Source organism: Pinus tabuliformis, chromosome 6 (genome assembly GCF_031772625.1).
Source record: "Pinus tabuliformis cultivar Carrire ecotype Pingquan chromosome 6, CPIR1, whole genome shotgun sequence".
Taxonomy (NCBI): domain Eukaryota; kingdom Viridiplantae; phylum Streptophyta; class Pinopsida; order Pinales; family Pinaceae; genus Pinus; species Pinus tabuliformis.
Window position 1 is genome coordinate 662,806,543 of NC_142292.1, and position 25,227 is coordinate 662,831,769.

The window sequence follows — 25,227 nt, forward strand, 5'->3', positions numbered from 1 at the left end:
CAAATGACAAGACCTCCTTTCTATATATAGGAGTCTAAGGGGTCATAATATAATCAGAGCCGACATAACAATAATAATGTAAGGGCACAATAATAACAATAGTGGGCTTCTATGGGGTACAATAATAACAATATGGGGAGTACATGGGCACAACAATATAATAAGGGGGTTGTACTAATAACAATAAGGGGTTACACTAGTAGTATAAGGACCTAACATACCCCTCTCCTTCAAAAAGTGTTGTCCTCAATGCTTGAGTAGTTCTTGATGCTTCTGTATAAATTCTTGTCCTCCCATGTGGAATCTTCAGCGAGAATGTTCTTCCACTTGATGAGATACTCTGAAATTGGTCTATTTCATAGCTTTTGATTTCTCGGTTTTGTGATTGCTTCAGGTTCCAATATGATTTTTCCTTCCTTGTCAAGTTCTCGAAATACTGTTTGAACTAGAATCTTCTGCAACTTTTGAATGAGTTCCCACTCCTTTGGGCATATGGATATATGTAAGGCCTGATGCTTGGAGGAACACTTCATGGAATCAAATGAATAGCATGATCATGATCACGAATAGGTGGGAGGCCTTTGGGAGTCTCAAATACCTTGGAATGATTGTCCAAAACGTTTTGGAGATCTGGAGAAATACATGATTTCGATGTGGGATCCTCTAGTGAACATAATTGTGAAATTACACCCCGTTGTTCTTTATTTAGAAGCTTTGTCATGCTGTTAGAATTGATTATCTTTCCAGGTTTTCCTTCAATACCCCTCAATTCAACTTCCTTTCCTTCCCAAAAAAATTTCAAGAAAAGTTCTTGAAAATTAAAAGCTATTGTACCCAAAGATTGTAGCCATTGGACTCCTAGTAAAACATCAGCACCACCCATTGGAATGGAAAGCATTGGGCTATTCAATACATATTCTCCCATGGATAGCTTGATATTATGGCACTTTCCAGAGCAATTTATGGTTCTTCCACTTGCAACCATCACTTGACACTTTGGTGCTAGATATAGGAAGCAATTCAATTCCTTGGCTATCTTACAATCAATAAAATTATGGGTACTGCCCAAATCAATCAACACTCTTACCTTTTTCTTCTTGATATGTCCTTCTATCTTGATAGTTTGAGAAGTGGTAATTTCTTCCAATGCATTACAAGATATGCTCGGATTGATTTCTTGAGACTTGATGTGATCTTTCAATTCTTGAACATTTTTCTTCTTGATATGTCCTTTTATATTGATAGTTTGAGGAGTTGTAATTCCGTCCAATGCATTACAAGATATGGTCAGATTCATTTATTCTTTCTCGATGTGATCTTTCACTTCTTGAACCCTTTTCTTCTTGATATGTCCTTCTATCTTGAGAGTTTTAGGAGTGGTAATTCTTTCCAATGCTTTAAAAATATGGTCGGATTCATTTCTTCTTTTTCTCGGGTTGGTTCCTGGTGTATATACTCTTCTTTTGATGTTTCTTGATCATTTTCTTCCTTCCTCTCCACAATCAATGTAAAATAATTTCTTCTCAACACACTTACGACCTTTAATGTATTTGTTATCACAATTGTAACAAAGCCCTTTTTCTCTTCTTTCTTCCAATTGTTGTGGTGTAACCCTTGTAGGTTGTGGAAGGCTAGGAGAAACAACACTTCCATCTTTATAGTTGTGAGGGGTAGACTTCCTTGTTGCCATAATTTTTCTTTCCACTTTGTAACAAAGCCCTTTTTCTCTTTTTTCTTCCAATTGTTGTGGTGTTGCTCTAAAGAAGGTGTTGCTCTAAAGAAGGTGTTGCTCTTTGTATCCTCATAATGTGCTATCATTTCCTCCGTGAAAATTAACCACGTAACAAGTTGTTTATGAGAACAAAGCCCTTAATACCCTAAAAATTGATCCGGTCCTAAATATGAAGATGCAATAAATACCTTTTGTAACAGTGGTACACCATGTAGATCAAAATATTGCTCCATCTGTAGTATCCAATTTACTAGATCCTTTCCATCAAACTTTCTCATATCGCATTTTCTTGATTTCAAGAGCTCGATCTTGAAATGACTATAACTCTGTACTTTCAAATCCCAAAGTTCTGAAATTGTCTCCTGCAGTAGCACTCTGAGTCCTCTTTCTAACCCCGCAAGCCTGATTAGAATTTGATTCTCCAAGAAAGAGTTATGCCTAATCTCCTAAGATGACCTGATTATATAATGTTTCAGTAGATCGAACTTGTATGACGTGCCACGTGTCACTGTTTCAACCTTCCAATCTGAAAACCATGCACAGAAAACTACAGTCCGTCCTCTTTCTGTAACTTCTTACGAAATTTCAATTTGTTGCTCAGAGAGAAAGTTATGACGATTTTCCCAACATCACCTGTTTAGGATGTAATTCGAGACTCTGCAAAAACCCTAACTTCCTCAAATCATATATCCGAAAATATAGCGAGACAAGGTCTTAAATTCGGACCCAAGATTTAGAACGAGTTCTTCTCAAATGGATTTTTTCCTTAGCTTCTGAAACTTCGTAGCGAAAAGGTTATAGCAAAAATACCACGATGGCCTGTTTTAGATGAAATTTTGGAGCTAGCAAAAACCCTAACTTCCTCATATCATATCTCCGAAAATATAGCGAGCCAAAATCTGAAATTCGAACGAGCGGTTTAGAAATATTTCTTCTCAAATGGGTTTTTTTTAGCTTCTAAAACGTCGCAGAAAAAAATTATAGCAAAAATACCACGATGACATGTTTGGAGCAACGAAACCCTAGAATCCAAAGCTTTGATACCAAATGTTATGAAACCAGTTCACAAAAAGATAGAAAAGATAAATCAACGCCTTAGAAATAAGCCTCTTCGAGGGAGCAACCTCCTTTACATTACATAAATGAGCAATTCTTGGATGATACAAATGACAAGACCTCATTTCTATATATAGGAGTCTAAGGGGTCATAATATAATCAGAGCCGACATAACAATAATAATGTAAAGGCACAATAATAACAATAGTGGGCTTCTATGGGGCACAATAATAACAACAATATGGAGAGTACATGGACACAACAATATAATAAGGGGGTTGTACTAATAACAATAAGGGGTTACACTAGTAGTATAGGGACCTAACATAGATCCCTTCCTTTTCAGGTTGCAGGGGATTCGCGACCAACTTACTTCCATAGGGTCTGCTCCAGATCTAGAGTTCTTAGTCAAGACTACCCTGAATGCAGTATCCGAGGAGTGGGAGACGTTTGTCCAAAGCATTTTTGGCAGAGCAACTCTCCCCAGTTGGGAGGAGATGTGGGCAGCTCTTCGACAAGAAGAGCTCAGGAGATTGACCGAGGCGGAGAGTAGCAGTAAGGGAATTCGAATCAAGGAGGAGGAGGAGGATGCAGCTCTCGCATCAGCGAGACAGCAGGGGCTATAGAAGAGGAAGAAGAAAGGCATCTCCAAGGTCAAGTGCTTCAACTGTGGGGTGCTAGGACATTATGCCTCTTAGTGCCTCAAGAAGAAAGACAAGGGAGAAGCTTCCGACTCAAAGGCTGCTCCAACAAAGGCGGAGAATGTAAAAATTTCTAAACAGAAATTCTATTACTGTAGTAACTGATTTATTTCACCTACTTATTATTCCCAATAAGTTATTTATGAAATCCCTTCAGTAAACATTAAAATAAATTCTACTGCAGATATCACATCATTATACAAAAATAAATATATGCACAAGAATCAATCACATCAACACAGTTATTTTTGGACAATTGTCCCCAGAAAAACCCAATGCGGGAAAACCAGTGCAGCAAAGGAGGGTTTTATTAATCTTCAGCAACAATCGCTTTTACAGAAAAATTTACATAGACACTGGGAGAAAACACCTGAGACTTTTTCTCTGAGACTTTCTGACACCCTGGAGAGCTTCCTTTCTCTACTGCGTCAGCCCTACGTCATTTTGCGTGGCTCTGCGCAGCTCTGGTCCCTCTCTGCATCATCCCTGTGTCTCTCTGATCTGCGTCTCCCTCTGTGCTGTCTCTCAGAGTCCCTGCGTCACTTCTTTTAAGCTCCCTGACTGCTGCTAATCCCCCCTCTTCCTCCACCCTGCAACTCTCCCTCTAAAATCGATCTCCTTCTCTTTGAGAATCAATTTTCCTTGAGATATTGAGTATCTGCTGGTGTATCTCCAAATGACCCTCAAGTCTTCTCTTATACTTTTCCTGTTGACGAATCAACGGCCGAGATTAAGTCTCTAATCAACGGCTAAGATTAAAACAGACTTGATCCTCTTCTCTTAGAAGTTTCTCATCCTTATCTTTATTAATACCCATTAATATTTTTATTTTTTTAAGTTTAGACTTAGGAACCCATTAAAAATATTAATTATTTTAATAACTCCTCATCCGGATGGAATTTCTCAAAACAGTTTCTGGCTCTTAGAGATCTCATGTGCCTTAGCCTCTCCACCAATTTTTATGGCTAGAGCACATCCGATGCTACCAAAAATCAACAGAGAAGGATGTCAACACTGATGACGATTGTGCCATGAGTGTTCATGCACCTCTAGAGAAGCAGTGGGGAGACATGGAGCTGTAGTCGGGAAGACTACAGGTGGGCAAGATCCTTGAGATGCCCAAACTCTTGGATCACATCCGGCTACGGGAGCCCTTAAAGACAGTAGCATGATGACAAGTGTTGGGTGGAGCAAGGTGTGATGGAGCAACAAGGCAATTCTAGAGTGCGAAACTCTGTAGCAGCGCAGTGGAGATTGCAGTAATGCGAGAGGCACAGAGGAGGTTGCAGCAGCGCAGTGGCAGCAAAGGGAGCACAGGATAGCAGCAAGGTAGCTTCAGCATCACGAGGCTTTTAGACTGACCAGGATGTCAGTGATTGGGTGAAATCAGTTACTTACTCCTCAGTAACTGAGTTGCAGTGCAGCAGTTAGCAGTGGCAGTGCTATGGGCAGCATGGGCAGCATTTTGAGAGGGAACTACAGTACAGATGTAACAGTGGCTGTGGTAGTGTCATGGGCAGCAATACAGGAAGCAACAGTGCAGTGGATGTGGGGCAGCAGGCCAAGCAATAGCACAGAGTACCGATGCAAAGGGTCAGTGTGATGCTTCTATGGTGAAGCATTGCTAGAGCACATTCCTCGCTAAGAGGGAGTGTTGATTTTGGGTAGCATCGGATGTGCTCTAGCCATGAAATTTGGTGGAGAGGCTAAGGCACATGAGATCTCCAAGACCCAGAAATCGTTCAGAGAAATTCCACCTGGATGGAGTTATTAAAATAATTAATATTTTTAATGGGTTCCTAAGTCTAAACTTAGGAAAATAAAAATATTAATATGTATTAATAAAATATGGGTGAGAAAGTTCTAAGTGACGAGGATCAAGCCAGTTCTAATCTTAGTTATTGATTAGGGACTTAATCTCGGTTTTTGATTCGTCAACAAAAAAACTATAAGAGGAGGCTTGAGGGTCAGTTGGACACCAAGAGAGATCAGTCAGTTCGATTTTCTGGGGTGAGGTTTGCTGAGGAAATCGAGCAAGTGATCAGTTGCAGTGAGGGGCAGTTTGGCAAGGGATTTTCATCTGAGGCCGAAGAATACATAGCAGAGAGGCAGCGCAGTGCCGGGAGAGACAGCACATGCCCTAGAAGGGTTGATGCAAAGGCCGAAGAAGCTAACGCAAAGGGCTGACGCAAGCAGCACAGAAGCCGTAGAGGCTGACGCTGGGCCTCAGAGGCAACGCTGGGGAGATTATGTGGGGCAGACTGGGAGCAAATCAGCAGAATCAAATTTTTGAGCAAGGGAGGCTCCTTATCGGGGGTGACACAACTCCTAGAGGAGTAGCGCAAGTCCAGCGCAGTCCTTGGAGTAGCCATCATTGTCCTACACAAGGAACTGTCGGAGTCGTTGTGGGGTTTGATCATCCAGTTGCTAGATTTGCCGGAATATCTGTCTCCGGATAGAGGTACCACTGCCAAGGATATTCTCTAATGGGTGAGCCATTTCTGGCACCCTAGTTGTATTCACGAATCTGCTTAATAATACAAACCCTCTATATGTTGCACTGGTTTTCCCGAATTGGGCTTTTCCAGGGACGATTGTCCAAAAATCAAGGTGTCCCTTGTGTTATTGTCTCAGTTTATTTTAGTTCATGATCTGTATGTATGTGTAGGTTGCAATAGTGTTTACATCGATGTTTATGTAATTAAATAACTTGTCAATGCAAAGAACAAGTAGGAGATTGTAAACCAGTAATTGCAGTAGGGGTTTCTAATGTGTTAGATTCAAGAATTTTCACACTCACACACTTAATTAACCTAAATCCAAGTGAAAATCTAATCTAACTAAATCAACCAAGAACACTCCATCACATTTCTTTTTGCAGCACTTGGTACTTGATCATTATCCCATTGCCACTTTACATTCAAGTACTTTACTTTTAAGCATTTTAATTTCCAAATACTTTTACCAGTTGATAATTTTCATTTCAAGCACATTACTTTCAAGCAACTATCATTTACTTTTCAAGTATTGTCTCTTGTTTTGAGCATTTGTTTCCATAAGTTGTCTTATTGGCACTTGTCTTCATTACACGCTATATCATTTGTTTAAGATTTCCATCTATTTGATGCTATCATTATTACATCTCTTGTTTATGGATGGTTGTATGTGCTCATGCTCATTTAATTCACTTGTGGAGTTATATTTACTTGCTCTAAACTGATATGTTGCAATTTGTATATTGATGGTGGATATGTTCCTTATATAATTCATTAACTCCTATAACTTTATTTTGTTTAGCTTAGCTTAAGGAAGCCTTAGCTTTTGTCTCATAGTATCCACTCCCCTTGGCTTAGGTAGGAGGTAGCCTAGATGGAAGAGTTGAGAATTGAGTGACAGTTGCTCAACTCGAGACTTGCCTCAAGGCCACACCAGGTGGATTTAAAGATTTTATCCACGTTAACCCAAGTGTGGATTTAGGCAACAACAAGTTATATAATATCTAGCACCTCCCAATGACGCTACTAACATCGAACCACATACGCCTATGTGCACTAGATCCAAGATCCCCTTGGACCTATTTTCCCTACTACAAAAAGTAGCCTTGGCATACTTGCCAAGAGCGCAGCCTTTGCACACTCCCTATTGCTCCATGTTGAACTCCAAAACACTGGTGACAATCTCCCTCAGTGTGGGAAATGCTTTGTGATGCAACTGACCCATCCTCCTATCCCAAAGCTCATATAGGTTATCCCAATCATGAACCAAGGCTAGTACTAGTTGAGCCTTCACGTTGCATAGATTACCCTCTTTGCCTTCAATAGCTCGTCTTAAGTCAAGCCTAGATCTATTAAGCCAAATGAGAATTTTCCTATCCTAGAAATGGATGGCATATCCCCTATCCTCCATCACTGAGACTGAGAGTAAGTTCATCTTAAGCCTCGGAACAAATAACATATCCTTCACCTCTAATGAACCTCCTAAGTCCAAATAGAACAAGACAATCCCAAGTCCCTCTACACCATACTTAGCATTATTGTCAATCTTCACATGCAGATCCAAGTCCTCTTTGATAAACTCGTGAACAACTCTTGTGCTCCCATAATGTGACAAGAAGCTCCATTATCCACGAACCCAAGTACCAATGGAAATTGTGCCAGTGAGAAAAAGGTTATACAAGGCCAGGAGAAAGCAAATCAATTTATAAGTTGGAGAAGCTAAGTTTCTAGGGACAAAAGTTTCCAAGGGGGCGAACTTTTCAGGAGTCTGAAATTTCCAAGGCAGCGAAAATTCCACATTCTATCATGTTGTAATTGTTAGAAATATTGAGGGAGGGTGAATCATTATTTCTTGATGAATCAAGTTTTATTCAGTTTATACTTTTATTTGCAATGTTAACTGAACCATCATTAAACTAGCAACAAATTATTACAGTAGATCTAAGCCATAAGCAGTGATTGGCAGAGGAGATCCTTTCTTTTCTTGATCATATTTCCCAGGATGGAAATAGTGATCCATATTATCTGCGACCATATGACATGACTTTCACAATAATCTATGCAAGCATACAAACCTCATCTTTCTTTTGGTCATCCAAACTTCCTGTGGCAGCTTCATTCGAAAGGACTTTATCCTGCTTTCCTGTTATGTCATTATACCATCATCCCTTGAATCCCACGAGTTGGAATTCCTGAAGAAAACATTTTGCTTCCTTTCTAGATCGATGAATCCTTTGACAAGGATTCCATCAGAGAAACTTGAGGATGCTTCATATCCTCACCCGGCAGATGTTTTCTTCTATGATGATCCCAGTAGATGGTGACCTCTGCTTACCGACATACTTTATGCTTCCCATGTCACGAGCTCTTACTTCTAATGCTTCTATTACAATGCTTCTTTCTAATATGATGCATCCTATCTTATTTACATTGCTTCCTATCTATAACTTACAAGTGAAAGGAACCTTCTAATGAAGAAGATCATCTCAGTCATCTTTTTGCTTCTTCCTTCTTACGCTTCTTAGTCTCAGGTTCTTTTACTTCCTTAGTAGAATAGTCTTCTTCCCTGTCCCTCTTGCGATTAGGACAGTCTTTTCTGTAGTGCCCAAAATTATGACAACCATAGCATCTTTCTTTAGCCATGTTCTTCCTTTTCTTCTTTGGATTACTAAACTTTCCAAATTTTCCCTTTCGTCTTGTCACTATTTGTTCCCTTCTATCTGATCTTTCGTCACTTTCATTCTTCATCATGTCTTCCTCTACTTTGCAGAGAGACCATAATCTAATGAATGGGATAGCTTCCTCTTCCCTAGTAGCAATGAGGTTACCTTGTTCATCAATTAATGCATTTAGAATAGCAGAGATTATTTCATTATCAAATACCATCTCTCCTAGATCCTTCAATTGACCTTTTATTTGAGATGATTTAGAGAGACATGATGATATCCCTTCATCCTTTGATACTTTCAATTTATGAAGATCAGATCTAAATGATAAGATCTTTTATATTGTGCTTCTTGTTAGCTCTGCTATACAACGAGGATTTTTTATGGTCAGAGACAGGCTTGGTCTGCTCGGTTGTGCTCAAAAGGATCCAAGTATGCCCCAAAAGTCTTCAAAATCCTCTTAAGGATCATTCAAAGTCAAAATTGTCGCAAGAGGAGAGCCCTTGGAAGAGCGTAAATACACTATCGGGAGGCAAAAAACACTCTAAAACCATGAAAAAACCCACAGGCACAGGCTTAAACAATGGTTGCAATGTGGACCGTTGGATCGCATCGGCGGAGGTAAATCGGCGAAGACCATGGGGCGTAGCCTTTGCATGTATATGTGCGCGATGCGACGAGACCCCGACCCGATGGATTTCTGCAATGAAATTGTTTAAATATTTGAAGTCCGGAGGGAGGCCTTTTTCATGTATTTCCCGTGTTTTTCAAGTATTTCAAGGAACAAAGGGACCAGGCCGAGTGCGACATGCGACAGCGACCTGAAGGGCGGACCCGATAAAGGAATTAATCATGTTTATGGACTTTTTGAAGTCCAAAAAGGACAGAGAGGAGCGGGAATTCCCAGAATTGTTGTGCTTTCCATTCATAACAGAAAGCAATCACTATCCACGTTTTAAAGGGATTTCATAAGGCCCGAAGAGCCATTCCACCACAAAGCAGAGGTCAAATTAATGACTAAGTAGTCTTGGAGCCATAACACACGCAGCTAGCCCGCAACAGAAGTGATCCAGGTGCATTTCCTCCTCAACAACCGCATTCAACAGACAGTATGGCCGAGAAGGAAAAGGACATGCCTCGAGCAGATCACAAGCATTTATCAGTTATGGAGCTCGTTTCATATTACACTCCACCTGTTCAGGAAGGACAACAGAGCATCCGAGAAGATCAAATTCATCCACTACAGCAAGCAATCGCACTCAGACTCCATCAAAGAGTTAAAGCGGTTGGTGGTCCATTATGACCCCTCCACGCTGAGAACAGCAGAACATTTTTTGTAACCAAACTCTATACATACCCAAAAAACAGAATGTAATGGGGTTGATGAATGTTATTTTGATGTAAGCTTCAACTTCTGGAGGCTGTAACTACTGTGATACCTGCAGCTTCTGGTCTTCATTTTCAGCTAATACAAGCTTCTTTTGCTGTTAATTGCTCACTTTCCACTTCTTCTTCTTGTTCCAGGCTGTGCCTGTTATGCATTTATTCATGTGTTGTTGATGTTTAGCATTAGAGGGGTTGTCATCCCACCTCTGTGTTAGAATCTAGCTTGTATCATTGAATTTGTATGCAGGTTTCTGTTATTTTAATGCCAGAGAGCTGTTATTCTGTCTGTGCATTAGGAAATAGATTTGCAGACCTCCTTACTGGTTGCAGCTGGCCATCACAGGGTCCTGTGCATCTGCTGGTGTGATCAGTATTCTCCATCATCACATTTTCCTTAAACTGTGAGTAATTGGTGGTCTAAAGCCTTGTAGTCTGGGGGTGTTCACCCATGTCTGGGGTTAAGCATAGTAGAAGTGGTTATCTAGCTTGAATATGCATCATTTCTCTCATTCATCCACCATTTTCCAACATTTTTGTTGAGTTTGTAATGTTCCCGAGCATCTCTGAGATACAACCTAGGAGAGTTTCTTGGGGTGATAACACTTTTAAAGAAAAGTTCTCCCATCTTATTATATATTTCTTTAGATGTCTCCAACTTGGCTACATAGGAAATGAGTGAATCTTTGATGGACTACTTGAGAATCTTTTGAGCCTTGAGATCCCTTTCCATGTATTCAGACAATGCTTATTCTTCGGATGCCTTGGAGACCTTCCCATGGATATGATCAATGACTTCATTTACTTCGAGGACAATGTCTATCCTTCTTTTCCAAACAAGGAAGTTTGATATCCCAACCAACTTTTGGTCTTCCTTGAAACATGAAGTCATTTTTACTAGATTGTATTATAATAAGAGGTACTTACTTGAGAAGATCAAATCTTCAACTTGATGATGAACTTGATGCTTCTTACTTCAAATCTTTTGGTGAGGGAGGATTGCCTTCTATAAGATCTTTGCTTCAATAGAGAGAGGATTGACTTTTGATTCAATCTTTCTTAGATTTGAAGAGCTTCCACTTCCTTTGAAGTGCTTCCAGGGTTTCGGTCTTTCTTTCTGCCTTCTTCGTTCTAAGGTTTCTTTGATGTAGATCTTGATCTCGTTGATAGCCTTCGACTTACTTTGATGCTTTCTTTGAAGATCAATTCTTGTGTGTCAGCTTGTTTTGACTGCCCCTTCTTGTCTTTAGCACCTAAGCTTTCATACCATGTTGAGAAATCTAGGGCATTTAAAGTTAACAATTTCTCTGCTGGATAATTGCTTGCAATGCACTTTTACTTTGTATTCAGGCTTCTATGATCCATAATGAGTTAAGCAAAGTCTTTCAATAGCTTATTAATGTGTTCTTTCATCAAGACAATTACCAATATGCATAAAAGACAAGTGACACAGTATGTAGGCTTCTTCAGCCAAGGCCAAAACCTCTCACCTCTTGAGAGGAAAACCCGATCAAAATTCTTCTTCTAGATCTTCAATTGATAAGTACCAAGACCTTGACACAGACCCTTGACTCTAGTATCCTCTCAAGAACCTTGTCACCAACCTTGATGCTCTGCCTCTTCCTTCCTTTGCCTTTCTTCTTGATCTAGAACTGCTCCCTTTCGGCTCCTTCTAGAGAAACTCGGTCTCTATCCTTTTCCACTGCACCTTCACAACTTCCCTAGAGAATCTCGGTCTCTAGGTCTTCTATAGAGAAACTCGGTCTCTACTTTGATTACCTAAAAGAGTCTTTCCTTTGTTGCCCCAGAAGATTCCTTCCTTCGCTATCCCAGAAGAAACTTTGCTGCCCAGGAGATTCCTTCCTTCGCTATCCCAGAAGAAACTTTGCTGCCCTAACTTCGCACTGCCTAGAAGATACTTCGCTGCCCCAGAAGAAAGTCACTTTCACTGGCCCAAAAGAAACCCTAACTTCGCATTACCCAAAAGAATCCTTTCTCTCCCTTCTTCGCACTTCTATTCTCTTCCTTCTTCGTTCTACTGTCTTTCACCCTTTCTTCGCACTTCTTCAAGTTGAGTTGCTTGTCCGAATTGTGTGTCTACAAATGAGGCCGAGTTAGGCTATTTATACACATCTTCACTAGGTCTTTAGGCCGACTTGACAACTGGAGATTAGGCCGACTTGTTCTAGCATATTCCTTCATCGTTGTAGGCCGACTTGAAGAGGTTAGGTGACAAGTTCTTGGAGGATACTTTTACATAGACAAGATGACCTTTTACAAAGTGTAACATGACTTCATTACATGACAATGACTTACATTTTATGACTAGATGACAAATAAATCTTAAAGACTCTCAATAGGAGTCTTAACTCAAAAACAAAATCCTTGCTCATGAAACCCATGAAGCAATTCAATAAAATAATTTCATTTTTCTTATTTACATCTCATTACATAAAATCATATTTACATATCATTATGAAAACCGAACCTAGTTACACTTTTCAACACATGAGAAGGAATCCCATGCTTGGAGACTAAAGAAAGCCTTGTACAAGACCTCGAACAAGGATATCTAATGAGTCTTGGTTGATCTTGTTATTATATGACTTGTTTTTTATGGGAGCAGGAGGAGTCACATGACAGAGGGAGGATATTATGGAAGCCGTGGTAGGAGGATTTCCTTTCGCGATAGAGGGAGTAGTCAAGCTCTGCTTCAATGTCAGAGGGAGTTGACCTCTGAATTCAAGATCAAGGATCTTGGTTGGATACATTACTTCTTGGGACTAGAAGTGTGGCAGAAGCCAAGTGAGATCTTCCTTGGACAAGGAAGCATATTATTATTTCTGCTGGGTGAGATCTTCCTTGGACAAAGGAAGCATATTATTATGATCCTTTAGAGATTTGGGATGATGGACAGCGACTCCATGGCCACTCCCCTGGTAACTAATCTGAAGAAGTTGAGCGGAAAAGGGAGCAGCCAGGATTGCCACAATAGGATTTGTTTCACAGTCAGAGGAAGCACCTAGTCAGGGTGACCAGAAAATAGTTGTGGAACAACATGTGTTGAGGTACTGGCATGGTGTAGTTGGATATGGATTGAGAAATGTCTCAAATGGTGAAGTACAGTTGCAGGGATTCACAGATTTTGATTGGGCAGGAAGTATTGAAGACAAGAAGAGCACATCGAGATGTTGTTTCAGTTTGGATTTTGCTATGATATCCTAGATGGGCAGGAAGCAAACATTTGTCGCACTCAAGACTACAGAAGCCAAGTATACTGCAACGAGTTTGGCGGGTTGTGAAGCAGTGTGACTTCATAAGCTAGTCGCGAGATTGTTTGATCAGGTGCAGGAGATGACTGTGAGGACAGGTCGAAGCACATCGAGATCATGGTACCACCACATCTGGGACATGGTACAAAAGAGAGCAATGAGGCTCCAATGCATTTTATGGACAAGCAGGTTGCGACATTCTCACAAAGCCTTTGTTCCGGGATGAAGTTTGTATACTTCAAGGAGAAGCTTGGAGAGCTTGAGAATGCTTCCCTTGGTTAAAGGAAGTGTTGATATTGTAGCATCAAATGGTAGACATTCTCCCCATATCAAGGTATTGATAGGTCAAAATTGACCAAGGGCCATGTAATGTGGCTAGGGAGAATGGCACAGAGAGCATCAAGGACCAGAGTGCTCCCTTGGTCAGAGGGTTCTAGCCATATTGCTAACAGGTGCTTGGCTAGTGGGTAGAGTGAGTGCCTTTAGCATCGAGCAAGTGTATTACCATTCAATTGGCATGCAGGAATGGTAATTGCCCAAAGGTTTCACCATAGGTCACAAGTGTTGACCAGGTTCCAGGTGACGACTTGGATAATTGGTAACCCAAGACTACTCTTGACCCCAAAAGGCCTTTGGTCAATGGCTGACTAAATCCATATTGAAAGGAGAGTTGACCAGTAGGTAACTAGATCCCTTTTGCACGGTGCTAATGCAGGATACTTTCCACATGTGGTGGATGGATACATCAACATAGCTAGCTCATTCAATCTTCTCTTGGGATGAAGAAATTTTTCATTAAAATGTACATATGAGTAAGGCAAAGAGAATACCTCCCTAGCTAAGAGGGAGTGTTGAATTTTGGTATTTGTGGTCAGTATTCCTTACTATACGAGTTGGCTCTAAAGAAAAATGAAAAAGAAGAAATTTAAGATTTAAATTTTGCCTACAAAAGTAAGGTCGGCTCCAGTTGTTTTGGCCAGCCCAGCCATAAAGACACACCTATTTGGGCACCCTAAACCACTATATATTGGCACTCGACCTCCCTCACTTGGAGCAATTCAGATCTCAGCAAAAAACACTTTTTTTGGTTCACACGTGTGAAGGAGAGAGAGGAGAAGATGGCAGAAGTTTGAACTACGTTGACCAAGACTACTTCTACCCTGTTTGATCGAGATTATGGACAGTTGACCGAATTTATTTCTAGAAATTTTGACCACAGTTGACTAGGGTTTCTAAGGCAATTGCAGAAGGCCGAAATTCGGCCCTATTGACCAAAGTTGACGAAATTTCAGACAGTTGCAGGAGGCCAAAAAAAGTGGTATGTTTGACCACGTTTGACCTATTAAATCTTGTGGTCAGTCTGACATATTTTGACTGGGAAAAATTAGATTGTACTTTTGATGAATTGAATAATTTCTCCTAAGAAAATATTGCTAGTTATTTTCCCTACTTAGGGTTTTCCCAAGGTAAAGAATTGTGTCTCTTGTGTTTGGTTGTCTCTTCATGATTCTACTGTCATTATTGTTTTACAATTGAGATGTTTTATGTATAATTCTTAGTGATGAATGTGACACAAGAAAAATCAATAAGAAATAACTGGAAGTAATTACCAGACTAGAAGATCATGAAAAATCAACAAGGCCAACTGGGGATAGCAAGGTATCGGCAATTTCCCTTCTCACTTCATTGCTTGAGGGTTGGACAAAATGTTTCCAAACATCTTATGCCTAAGGGGTTATCTCAAACAGTTGTAGCCAATGTTGTTGGGCATTTGACCAATTCCATGCCAGCAGGTGCCCAATTTGAATCCCCTTGGGTGAGATGCACTACAAACGGGTTTACTAGAAATGTCATCCACAAATATGAGGAAGCATCCTTGGGTTTCACTACAAGGCTTTTCATGGCAAAAAAAAATTGCTTGGTTATTTGTTCACCTATGTGGATTAGCTCTCAATTGCAGAAGTAGTTCTTCAACAATTTTAAGGATAAGGGAAAATGTATTATTTTGTCAAAAACTAACTAGATTACTAATTAATCATAGTTTTAAAACTTTGGCTCCGACTCCAAACTGGTATCAACTCGGCCTAGTTGATTTCAATGACTCAGTCTTTGTAAAAAATACATTAAATATTTTTTTTTATGAAAGAAAACATAATTTTAAAGATTTTCATTCATGTTTCCAAACTCAAAGCATTAGAATATAGAGAGAAGATAGCATATGATCAAAGTATGCTCATGAATATATCTATTATATCAAAATGGCACCCAATGCATTGTCCAATACACGTAATATATAGAGATCAGAAGAAAAACAATAACCAAACATCACTAGTCACTACAACAAAACATCACTAGTCACTAGTCACTACTGTTAAAGAAGCCAACATCATCTGGATCAGACTCTGAATCAAAGTGAGACGGGGAAACCCATGGCTCCTCCTCCTCATCAAGATCTCCAACTGCAACTGTAGAAGTAGTAGCACTAGAACCCTGAGATCGACAAGCTATGCGCTTGCGTCGTGGCTGAGTAGAGGAAATGCCTGCAACTGGAGGACTTGGGGTTGGGCCTGGTACTAGTGAATCTGCATTTAACTGAACATTATGTTCAAGTAATGCCTCAACATATGCCCAAGCAACATCTTTCATTCTATGAGCCATTTTATAATATTTGGACTTGAAAATGAATGGACAAAAATCTGAAAATGAAAAGAAAAAAAAAATAACTCTTCAATGTTCATTTCTTTTACAAAAATTACTCTTTTCAATTTCCATATTTGCAACAAAAAAAACAAGCAAAGGAAGATTTGAGAAGTGAAAAAAAAATACCTCTAAGCTCTAGCCTCCTCAATGTTGCTCCAACAAACCAACTCCTCAATGCCGCTCCAATCACTGCCCAAGAAGCTCATCATTGTTGCTCCAATGATTGCCCAAGAGACACCTCACTGTTGCTCCAAAAACCAACTCCAACTCTTCACAAACTCCTCACAAATGCAATGAGATAGCTGTAAGGAAATATGAGGGGGGTGGGTAACTTTTATAGGCTTGGGAGAGGGTAGATGGAGTGCCAAAAACCTAAAACCAAAAAAAAAATCGATTTTGGAGTCGGTCTTTCCCTATCTTTTCCACCGCGGACCAACTTGGCCTGGTTAAAACAGGCTCGGCTGAGCCGGCCGGTCTGTTACTGAACAGGACAAATCAGTGACTGGCTCGGCCAGTTCGATAACGGACCGGCTTTGGTCCGGTTTTTGTACCGAACCAGCCCAGGTTGGGGTCAGGCTCAGTCAACTCGGTCATTTCCAATTCGGTTCGGCCGTTTTTTAAAACACTGCAATTAATATAATGTTATCTGGTTCTTCATATCTATGAGTAATTTATTCTCGAGCTTAACTTTTTGTCAGCTATTTGACAGCTATCCACAGCCAAAACAAGGACACTCACCAATTCATTGAAAATGCACATGTTCTGCAAGTTGGAATTATCAGTGCAACCTGTACATGTAGCCATAGCCCATTCATAGGTATCATTAGTGGATTTGTCACCATGGATAAGGCCATACTTTGTTCTTTTTTGTATTTCTAGTTGTGGTTAAGGCTGACCTACTAAACTTTGATATGAAGAGATGACACCCTACTTGAGTTACGTATAAATACACACAATGCAAACCTCATTTATAAACCGCCATTTTAATCATTGAACTAAGGCTCTCTAATATAAAGTGTTTAAGCCGATTAGCACTCTACACCTTTTGTTTTCTCTTGTGGCTGGAATATTTTCTCTTTTATGTGCATTTTGCATGTCACGCCTGACGCACTCATGCTTGGGCATCTTTCTCTCTCTCGCACAATTTAGTGTTATTTTTTCTATTTTTAATGTAGGTCTTTGGGTTGACAATTTTGTTTCATTCGATCCCCTTTTTCTATTTGTGATCTCAACATGGTATCAGAGCCAGTGTGAACTTTTCCTAGTCAATTTAATGTTGTTTTTAAGGTTTCTTTTCCTGGTTATTCATGTTGATATTTCTGTGACCTGGTTTGGCATGCAAAGGAAACCCTAAATGGAGGAGTTTAGGGTTGTTTCATTGTGTTTTTGTTGGCTGCAAAGGCACTTCGTTAGGGTTTTTTAGTGTCCATTTTCTTCACTAATTACAGAGTTCCTTTCTATGAGATTGGTGCATCCAACATTAGGGTTTACTCGTTGATTTATTTCAGCATCTTTTCAGCAGTTGTTATGGGGTTATGGGCTGGTAACATCACTTTTTTGTGACTGTAAAACCAATGCTTTGGACCTGATTTTTCAGCAACAATTTGGAGACTTTTCGTTGGAGGCATCACTCTTTATGCCTGCAAAACTTGGTTTTCTAGATGTGGCATTTCAACAGTGGTTTTTGGATATCGTTAGCTAGTGTCATTGCCCTAAGGGTTGTGGAACTAGGGTTTCCATATATTATTTTTTTACTATAACTGATCTAGAGAATTTGCGCTAGAGGCATTGCCCTAAACATTGTGGATCTAGCGTTTCTCTAATCATCTCCAGTTTATGGTTTCCTACAGTTTTATCCTAGAGTTTCAACCTACCTTCAAGTGCACAATATAGTAGCTAATCCAAAAATTTGTTTGGATCCTCTCTTTTAGGGTTCACTTTAACGATTGGTCCAATGTTCCACATACAAGACTATGGGTTTGAATCTCTTCTTTTACACTTCTCTTCTAGGGTTCCTTGGGTATCTCTAAGGGTTTTTCCCTCTTTACAAGAGCAGCACTTCCTTCCTAAGGTTTTTTCTCCTCTCTTCAAAATCAAGAGCTATTATCTTGTTCATTCTTTGTAGTAGTATTTCTCTAGGGCTGTGTTTTTGGGTAAGGTTTGTACTACCATAAATACAAGAACAATAGATTTCTTGGAAGTCCCTCTTTGGTCTATACAAGGGATACCTTGAAGACTTTCGAAAAGACTTCTTTTCAGAACTTAATAATCTCAAAATGGTTCTTAGGGCTACTTATATTAGGGAAAATCTTATACAAAAGGACTCTATATGTAATGATTGTCATACGAAGAGCAGTGACTCCAAGTCTTGCATGACTTGTCTTCAAGAGATTGAAGAGCCTACAAAAGTAATGTTTTACAACAGAGATCTTCTAGAAGATACTACAAACAGAGTTTACAATGCACATCTAGTTGTGCACTCGACAGATAAGCTTGACTATTGTGCCAAACCTTTGATCAAGGTATGACTTCAGTTTTTCATTTCAAGTTGTTTGAATCAAGCACATGGGCCCATGTTCTAGTGTATTTTCTATATGATCCTTCCATTACATATGTTATATTTGATGGAGTTTTATTAATGGTCTACTAGATCGTTTCCACTGCCTCTTTCCAAGGAATGTAGAAATTTAAAAATTCTTTGCAGAAACTTGAAAGTTCTATACAGAAAACTGAATGTACTTGCAGAAAATTGAATGTACTTTGCAGAAAATTGAATGGAACTGAATGTACTTTGCAAAAAGTTGAATGTACTTTGCAAAAAATTGAATGGAACTGAATGTACTTTGCAAAAAATTGAATGTACTATGTTGTTACAATTACTTAGAATGCAAATTTCTTCTTCACAATTTTTCAGAACAGCAATTGTAGATAGAACATAAACTTAAGGATCATATGAAGACAGTCAAGCACAAATATGAGACACTGAGAATTAGGTCCAATGACCAAGGCAAAACCCACAAGGGGAAAACCCAAATGATTTTTCTTCTATTAGATTTCTTCAATTGTTCAACAGAGTACAGAGAGAGAGAGAGAATGAGAATGAATAAAGTCACCAATGTTTGATCAACTTGCAACTGAAGTGCTCTTGCTCTTTGCTGGAAAATCTTCTCCTTCTCTTGATTAGATCTTGTCCTACACACTTGCTCTAGCTCTTCCCTTGCTCTTACTCTTCACTTGCTCTCACACTTCTCTTGCACACACTCAACTCTAGCTCTCCTTCTTCACAATGAACATGTTACTCTCAACTCTCACTTGCTCTTGCTTAAATAGATGAAAAATGAGAGTTACAAAATGAATTCATTCCTTGAGCTAACAATAGGAGAATTAAATTCCATGAGGGAGGAGTTACTTGAGGAGAATTGTAACTCATCCCAAGAATAGAGAGAGAGGTACACTTATCTTGAGGAGTTACAATTCGAATTAGGGAGAGAAATAGTATTTGGTGAGAGTTACAAATCGAATTGAATGAGGGAGTTACAAAAGCATTTAATGAGGAATTACACTCTTGTCATACATTGAATTAGTGAGGGAGTGTTACATTCTCTTAAGTGTGGAGTTACTATTTTATTCCAAGAGAGAGGTTCAATTTGCCAAGTAAGAGATTCTCAATTTAATTTACTTATTTCAAGAGAGAATTTGTTTTTATTAATCCATTAAAGGTGAATGACTTTAGACTACTTTATAAATAATAGTATCATAATAATAATAATGCTAGTAAGGATAAACATATTAATTCTTGACTTGTATAATTATGATTGATTTGATTTTAAAGTGGATTCCATATGTCGAAATCATCTTTGATCATTTAGACATGACTTTCTATTTTTGAAAAGTCATATTAGAATTGTTAGAAATGAAATTTTATTATAGGTGGTTCAAACGGAACTGGAATATATGATTTCTTCTAGGAGAAATTCATCCCTAAGTTGTCAAATTTTAACATTTTTTCTACAAATGATTCCCAGCATGTTGTGGTGCACATATAGCAATGCATTTTGTCTATTGGTCCTTACTTGTTCTAAGAAGTGATGATCTCATTATTGGCCCAGATTTGAAGACATTGCTTATGCTCCAAGAATTAGTTGCTTTCTAGTGGAAGCTTCATTTTACTGCGATACAAGGCCCAACTCTTGATTATTGGAGTTGGTTCATAGAGATATTTTTTGGAACATGACCACTTGCTCTTGTGGGGGAGCTAAGTACTTTCTAACCTTCATTGATGTCATATCTATTCACAGGTCCACAAGATTTGACCCACTATTTTTATAGATGGATCTACAAACAATGCTCGACCTTTTTCAGTGAATCTCTTCTTTCCACGTTATGGTGTTGGTCTTTATTGGATGTATTATTTTCATATGCTTCAACCTTAAGGACAGCTTAAGCCATGTTTTGTACCTTACCTTCAAATGATCAACATGTTATAGTGTATCATTGCTTACTCCAGATGCTCTCACTCGGCTGCTTTTAATGATCTAGCTCACGGACATTGACTTAGCTATATTTCAACCAAAGGCAACCTTTACTAGATTGCGGAACCACGTCATGTGGGAGGAATGGAATTCATGAGGGGTGATGCGGCCCCTTGCTCAACATTAAAGGGGGGAGTTAATATTGTGTTGTAATGACTTCTCTATGTGCCCCTCTGTTCAGCTCAAGGGGGGTGTTGAAATTATTGGTGTAATATGTAATGTGGCCACAACCCACTCATATGTATCATTAGTGTACTTGCAATAATAATTAAGGTCGTACTTTATTGTTTTATGGTGTTACTAGGTGTGGTTAAGGTCAACCTAGTAAACTTTGATGTGTAGGCCAAATAACCCTCTTGGAGAGTGGACCATAGTTATGTAGGCCCATAGCCCCTCTTGGGAGGATGCCCTACCTGTTTTGTATAAATACACAACTCAAACTTCATTTGTAAATCATGTTTTTGACCATTGAGCTAGGGCTCTCTGATATGGAGTGTTTAAACCTACAGGCACTCTATTTTTGGATATCTTTTGGTTGGCATATTTTCTCTTTTACATGCAGTTATGCATCTCATGTATGCACACTCATGACTAGGCAGCTTTCTCTCTATAGCAAACTTTTGATTCATCCCCAGTACACACTTCATTAGTGCTGTTTTTTCTCTTTTTACTACAAGTTTTTGGGTTGGCATTGTTTTCCTTTCAATCCCTTCTTTCTCACCATTGCATCTGCTGCACATTATCTATTATGGGTGCTCGTAGCAAATACTTGTAGTTGGATATTCTCGGTAACCAGTTTGGCAATACAATTCTATTATTACATTTACAGTGGCATGCCTTGCATACATAACTACTAAAAAACGAGAATCATTGTCCCATATTATTCTTTTCAGCCTAAACATTCCTTGTTTCTATTCCTTCCACAGAAAAGCCTTAAGGAACAATGATCGTAACATGAATCTTTTCATGGAGCGATGGCGAACCCTAGATCCTCCGTCTCCGTGCCCTTGGCCGCCGTCGGCTCTCGGCATGCTCTGCGTGAGAAGGGGTTTGAGAGTTCTAAGCTAAGACTTAAGGGTTATCTCTCAGAAGCAGATCAGCAGCATGATTTAGCCATGTTCACCGGCTTGAACCCCAGCACTCACGCCTCCATGCCTCATGCCGCCGCAGGGTTTCAGATTGTTCCGGCTGCGATGGGGACGGAGAGATCTGGGCAAAGATCAAAGGGCTTTCACTCAAATGCAGGCATACAATATTCCCAAGCCATCATCACGGGTGCTGCAGATCTAAAAGAATCTGCAATCCTCTTAGCCGAATGCTCCCGGAAAGCCTGGACCCGGCCCCCTGTCTCCACGACGCGCCTTTGCAGGCCCCTTTCGATGGTTGGAGCAGCGAACAAGATAGATCGTGCAGATCCCTTGGCCTGTCCTCTGTCCAGAGTTTCCAGAAAGGAAGGAAGGGCGTCTATCAGATGCACGCAGCCCCTGCCACCTAGACAACTGCGGGATCCGAAAATTTATCAAGGCATTTGCCTTTCCTCTCCACAGATCGATTGGGGAAAAAGGCTTTCAGAAACTTCCTCTTCCTTCCAGATTCAAATCAGGCTTCTTTCTGGCAAAACTATGCTTCAATGGGTCTGCCAGACGGACCTAGTGCGGAATCTCAAGCATGCATTGGACATCAAACTGGGGATCCCGTCTGCAGCTCAAAGGCTTCTCTTCGAAGGTAAACATCTTGAGGATCTCTTCCCTATTTCTTCTTACGGCATTGTGAAAGATGCATCTATTATCTTAACCCTTCGGCTTCGAGGAGGAGCTGTGGGAGAGCCTTCTTCAGCTAAGGCTTTTTCGTATAAAGATGCTGTCCATGCCAAACAGTCTGAAAAGACAGATCCACCAATGCAGTATTCACCCAAGCCTTTCTTGGTTGACAAAGTGGAGGAAGTCCCCTCAGTTGAGATCTCTTACCCTGATCTTGAAGACGAAACCCAGAAATTTGCTGAAAGGGCCATCATCTGCAGATTCAATGGGCTCTGGCCGCGCTCACAGGATCTGTATGACTGGATCAAAGATAACTGGACTGACCGTTGCAAGGTTTATTTCTGTGCAAAAGGATATTTCATAGTGCTGTTTGACGACCTCGAGCATTGCTACAATGCCCTCGACGAAGGACCTTGGTTCATGGGAGAAGCTGGCCTCTTCCTCACTCCATGGTTTCCAGACTTTGACCCAGCCACAGCAGTTATCACCAAAGCCCCGGTCTGGATCAGACTTCCAAACCTCCCTGTTCACCTGTGGCGTACAGAAGTATACAGGCAAATCGGCAATACCTTGGGTAGCTTTCTCACGGGAGACTATAAGAGAGAGAGGCAGGGGCTCTATACATATGCCAGAGTTTGTGTGGAGCTTGATTTAAGTAAGGGATTGCCAGAGTACATCAATCTCAAGATCAAGGACTTTATCTGGACCCAGTTTTTAGAGTACGAAAACACCGCCTTCAGATGCCGTCATTGTCACCTAACAGGGCATCTGCATCACTCTTGCCCATCGCTGTCAGCAAGAGCGAAAAAGGGCCTCTTCGCTCATTCTAAGCCCAAGCGTTGGGCTCCTTGTCCTCAGCAGCCAGCTGGAAGCTCCAGCTCCCCTTGTATGGAGAAGGAGGAAAGAGAGTCAGAACCAGATCAGACGCAGCAGCCGATGGAACCGCCACCGGTCAACATGGGGATCTCCCAGGTCTCAGCAATCTCCCAGAAACGTCCCCATGAGACGTCTTCCTCGGATTCAGAGAAGGATTCCCCGATGATAGAGAATTCCAGTCTTCAAGTTGTTCTAGCCCATCCTCCCCAGGATGGCTGGACAAAAGTCAACAAAAAGAAAGGGAAAAAACATTGTGGAGCAGTCATTGCCCCGCTGGGGTAACAGCCTGACAGTTTGTTTTTGCTAGCGAATCTGTTGATGTAGCTGAGCTTGTATCTTCCTCCGAGACCGAGGTTGATGATCCCATCATTTCCGGTCTGTCGGTCTTTCGTTTTTCCTGTAGCTCTGTAATTGTATCTTTCTTCCGGGACCGAGGTTGATGATTCCATCATTTCCGGTCCGACGGTCTTTTGCCTCTCCAGATTGTACAATATTTTACTTAATAGATTTAGTCTTTACCGAAAAAAAAAAAAACATGAATCTTTTCACTCTTTGAAATCAAAATGTATTATTGGTGGATGTTCAAAAAAGGCAATAATCACTAAGGGCTTTGCAATGCTAGGGTAAACCGGACTACATCCAAATACATTAGAAAAGTGGATCCATAAATTTCCATCTTCAAATCACAATTAGGGAAGTATTCTATTAAGGTATGTCAAAATTAGTTTAACAAAATCGGCAAAATTTCACTAACTTGTGAATAGTTCACTATTCTAAGCAACTTATGGACTTTTACGCACTGGGCTGAAATGTTTAAACAAACTAAAGTAAGATAGTTTAGCAATATAACTCGTAGAAATGACAGACAGAACAGGTTGCAAGTACTTTATCAGTGTATAGATGTCAATAGATGACTTTGCTCTTAACAGATGCATCTAACGGACTCTTGTGCGAGATGGAATAAAATTCAATCACGAGGCATGAATCTTTGGTCTCTGAGAAATGCCCTTAGAAAAATTAACAATTACTTGATTAAATTTATCTCAGAACATCAACCAGTACAAAGTAGTCCTACTTCATCTCTCGACGAATACTGTAAATGTTGAAATTGTCTTATTCTAAACGAAACTTGATGGCATGTAATCGTTAATAGTTTGAAGACCTTCTTTAAAGCTTTCATGGGCTGCGAATTTCGTTATTCTAAAATACTTACAAGCAGCTGATAATAAATGGTGGAGGGGAGTTGTATGTAATGCAGACTTACGACGCGAACCATAGGGGCGAGGATGTGCTTGTTCCTGTAATCGATCGTCTCCATCTTCCTCGCTCTAATAGAGTCCGGAGCAGGGGCGCTGCGGTTAAAAGAAGCCTCTGTCGTTTGATATCTTATTCGAAAAATGGGCAGTGGCAACCTTCCTCCAATGCAAGGGTTTGAATGTGACGTTTTACTTGAATCCCGCAGCAGTCAACCAGACAGAGCCGTCCTAGTGAACAAGACAGAGCCGTCCCAATAAAACTGGTCTGACCGCAAAATTCAATGGCGGAGACATCAATTGTGATCCGCCAACGTGGGTAGATTTCTTCGCTTGAATTATGTCGGAAAATCGCATTACCGCCCAAAAATATATATATTATTCCTTTATTTATTTTTTTCAAATCGCGTTTTTTCCTTTTATTCTTTGGTATGGATGGAAAGTACGGCCATGGAATGGAATTTAATGCAATGGTGCTTTATTTTTTTTAGTTTAAAGCCTATGGGAAAGTAAAAGATTATGGTTTGAATGAACGAATGAAGGGATTTTAATTAGGTTCATATGATTAAGTGGTTCAAGAGATTTATGAAATTAAATGATATTTTAAAGTCTATATAGATCGTTTCCTTCTTTTCTGATATTCTTTAGATGTTCTTGGTCACCTTTTACCTACTAGACAGGAGCTAAATAAGATCATCGAGGAGAACATCTACAAGCAGTTTGTCCAGGTCACCTGGGTCAATCCTCCAAGAGGGTTGTGCCCAAAAATGGCCTTCTATGCTAAGCACTTCTTGGAGTTG

At 40.0% G+C, this 25,227-nt stretch overlaps 1 protein-coding gene across 5 annotated transcripts in view; it reads right to left on the reverse strand.

Annotated features, from left to right (window-relative positions):
• LOC149260348 (Aldolase-type TIM barrel family protein) overlaps positions 1-24,778 on the reverse strand; it is a 321,369-nt gene extending 296,591 nt beyond the window's left edge. For 2 of the 5 annotated variants that reach the window (XR_016258202.1, XM_089420332.1), the window contains exon 1: positions 24,388-24,776. Coding sequence is in view for 3 of the 5 variants with exons in the window: in XM_089420332.1 (XP_089276458.1) it covers positions 24,388-24,492 (105 nt within the window). In the remaining 2 variants the exon portion in view is untranslated. Of the gene's footprint in view, positions 1-24,387 lie in introns of all 5 variants that reach the window. The other 3 variants (XR_016258208.1, XM_089420335.1, XM_089420339.1) reach the window with 3 other exon arrangements.
• Between the last annotated feature and the right edge of the window lie 449 nt (positions 24,779-25,227).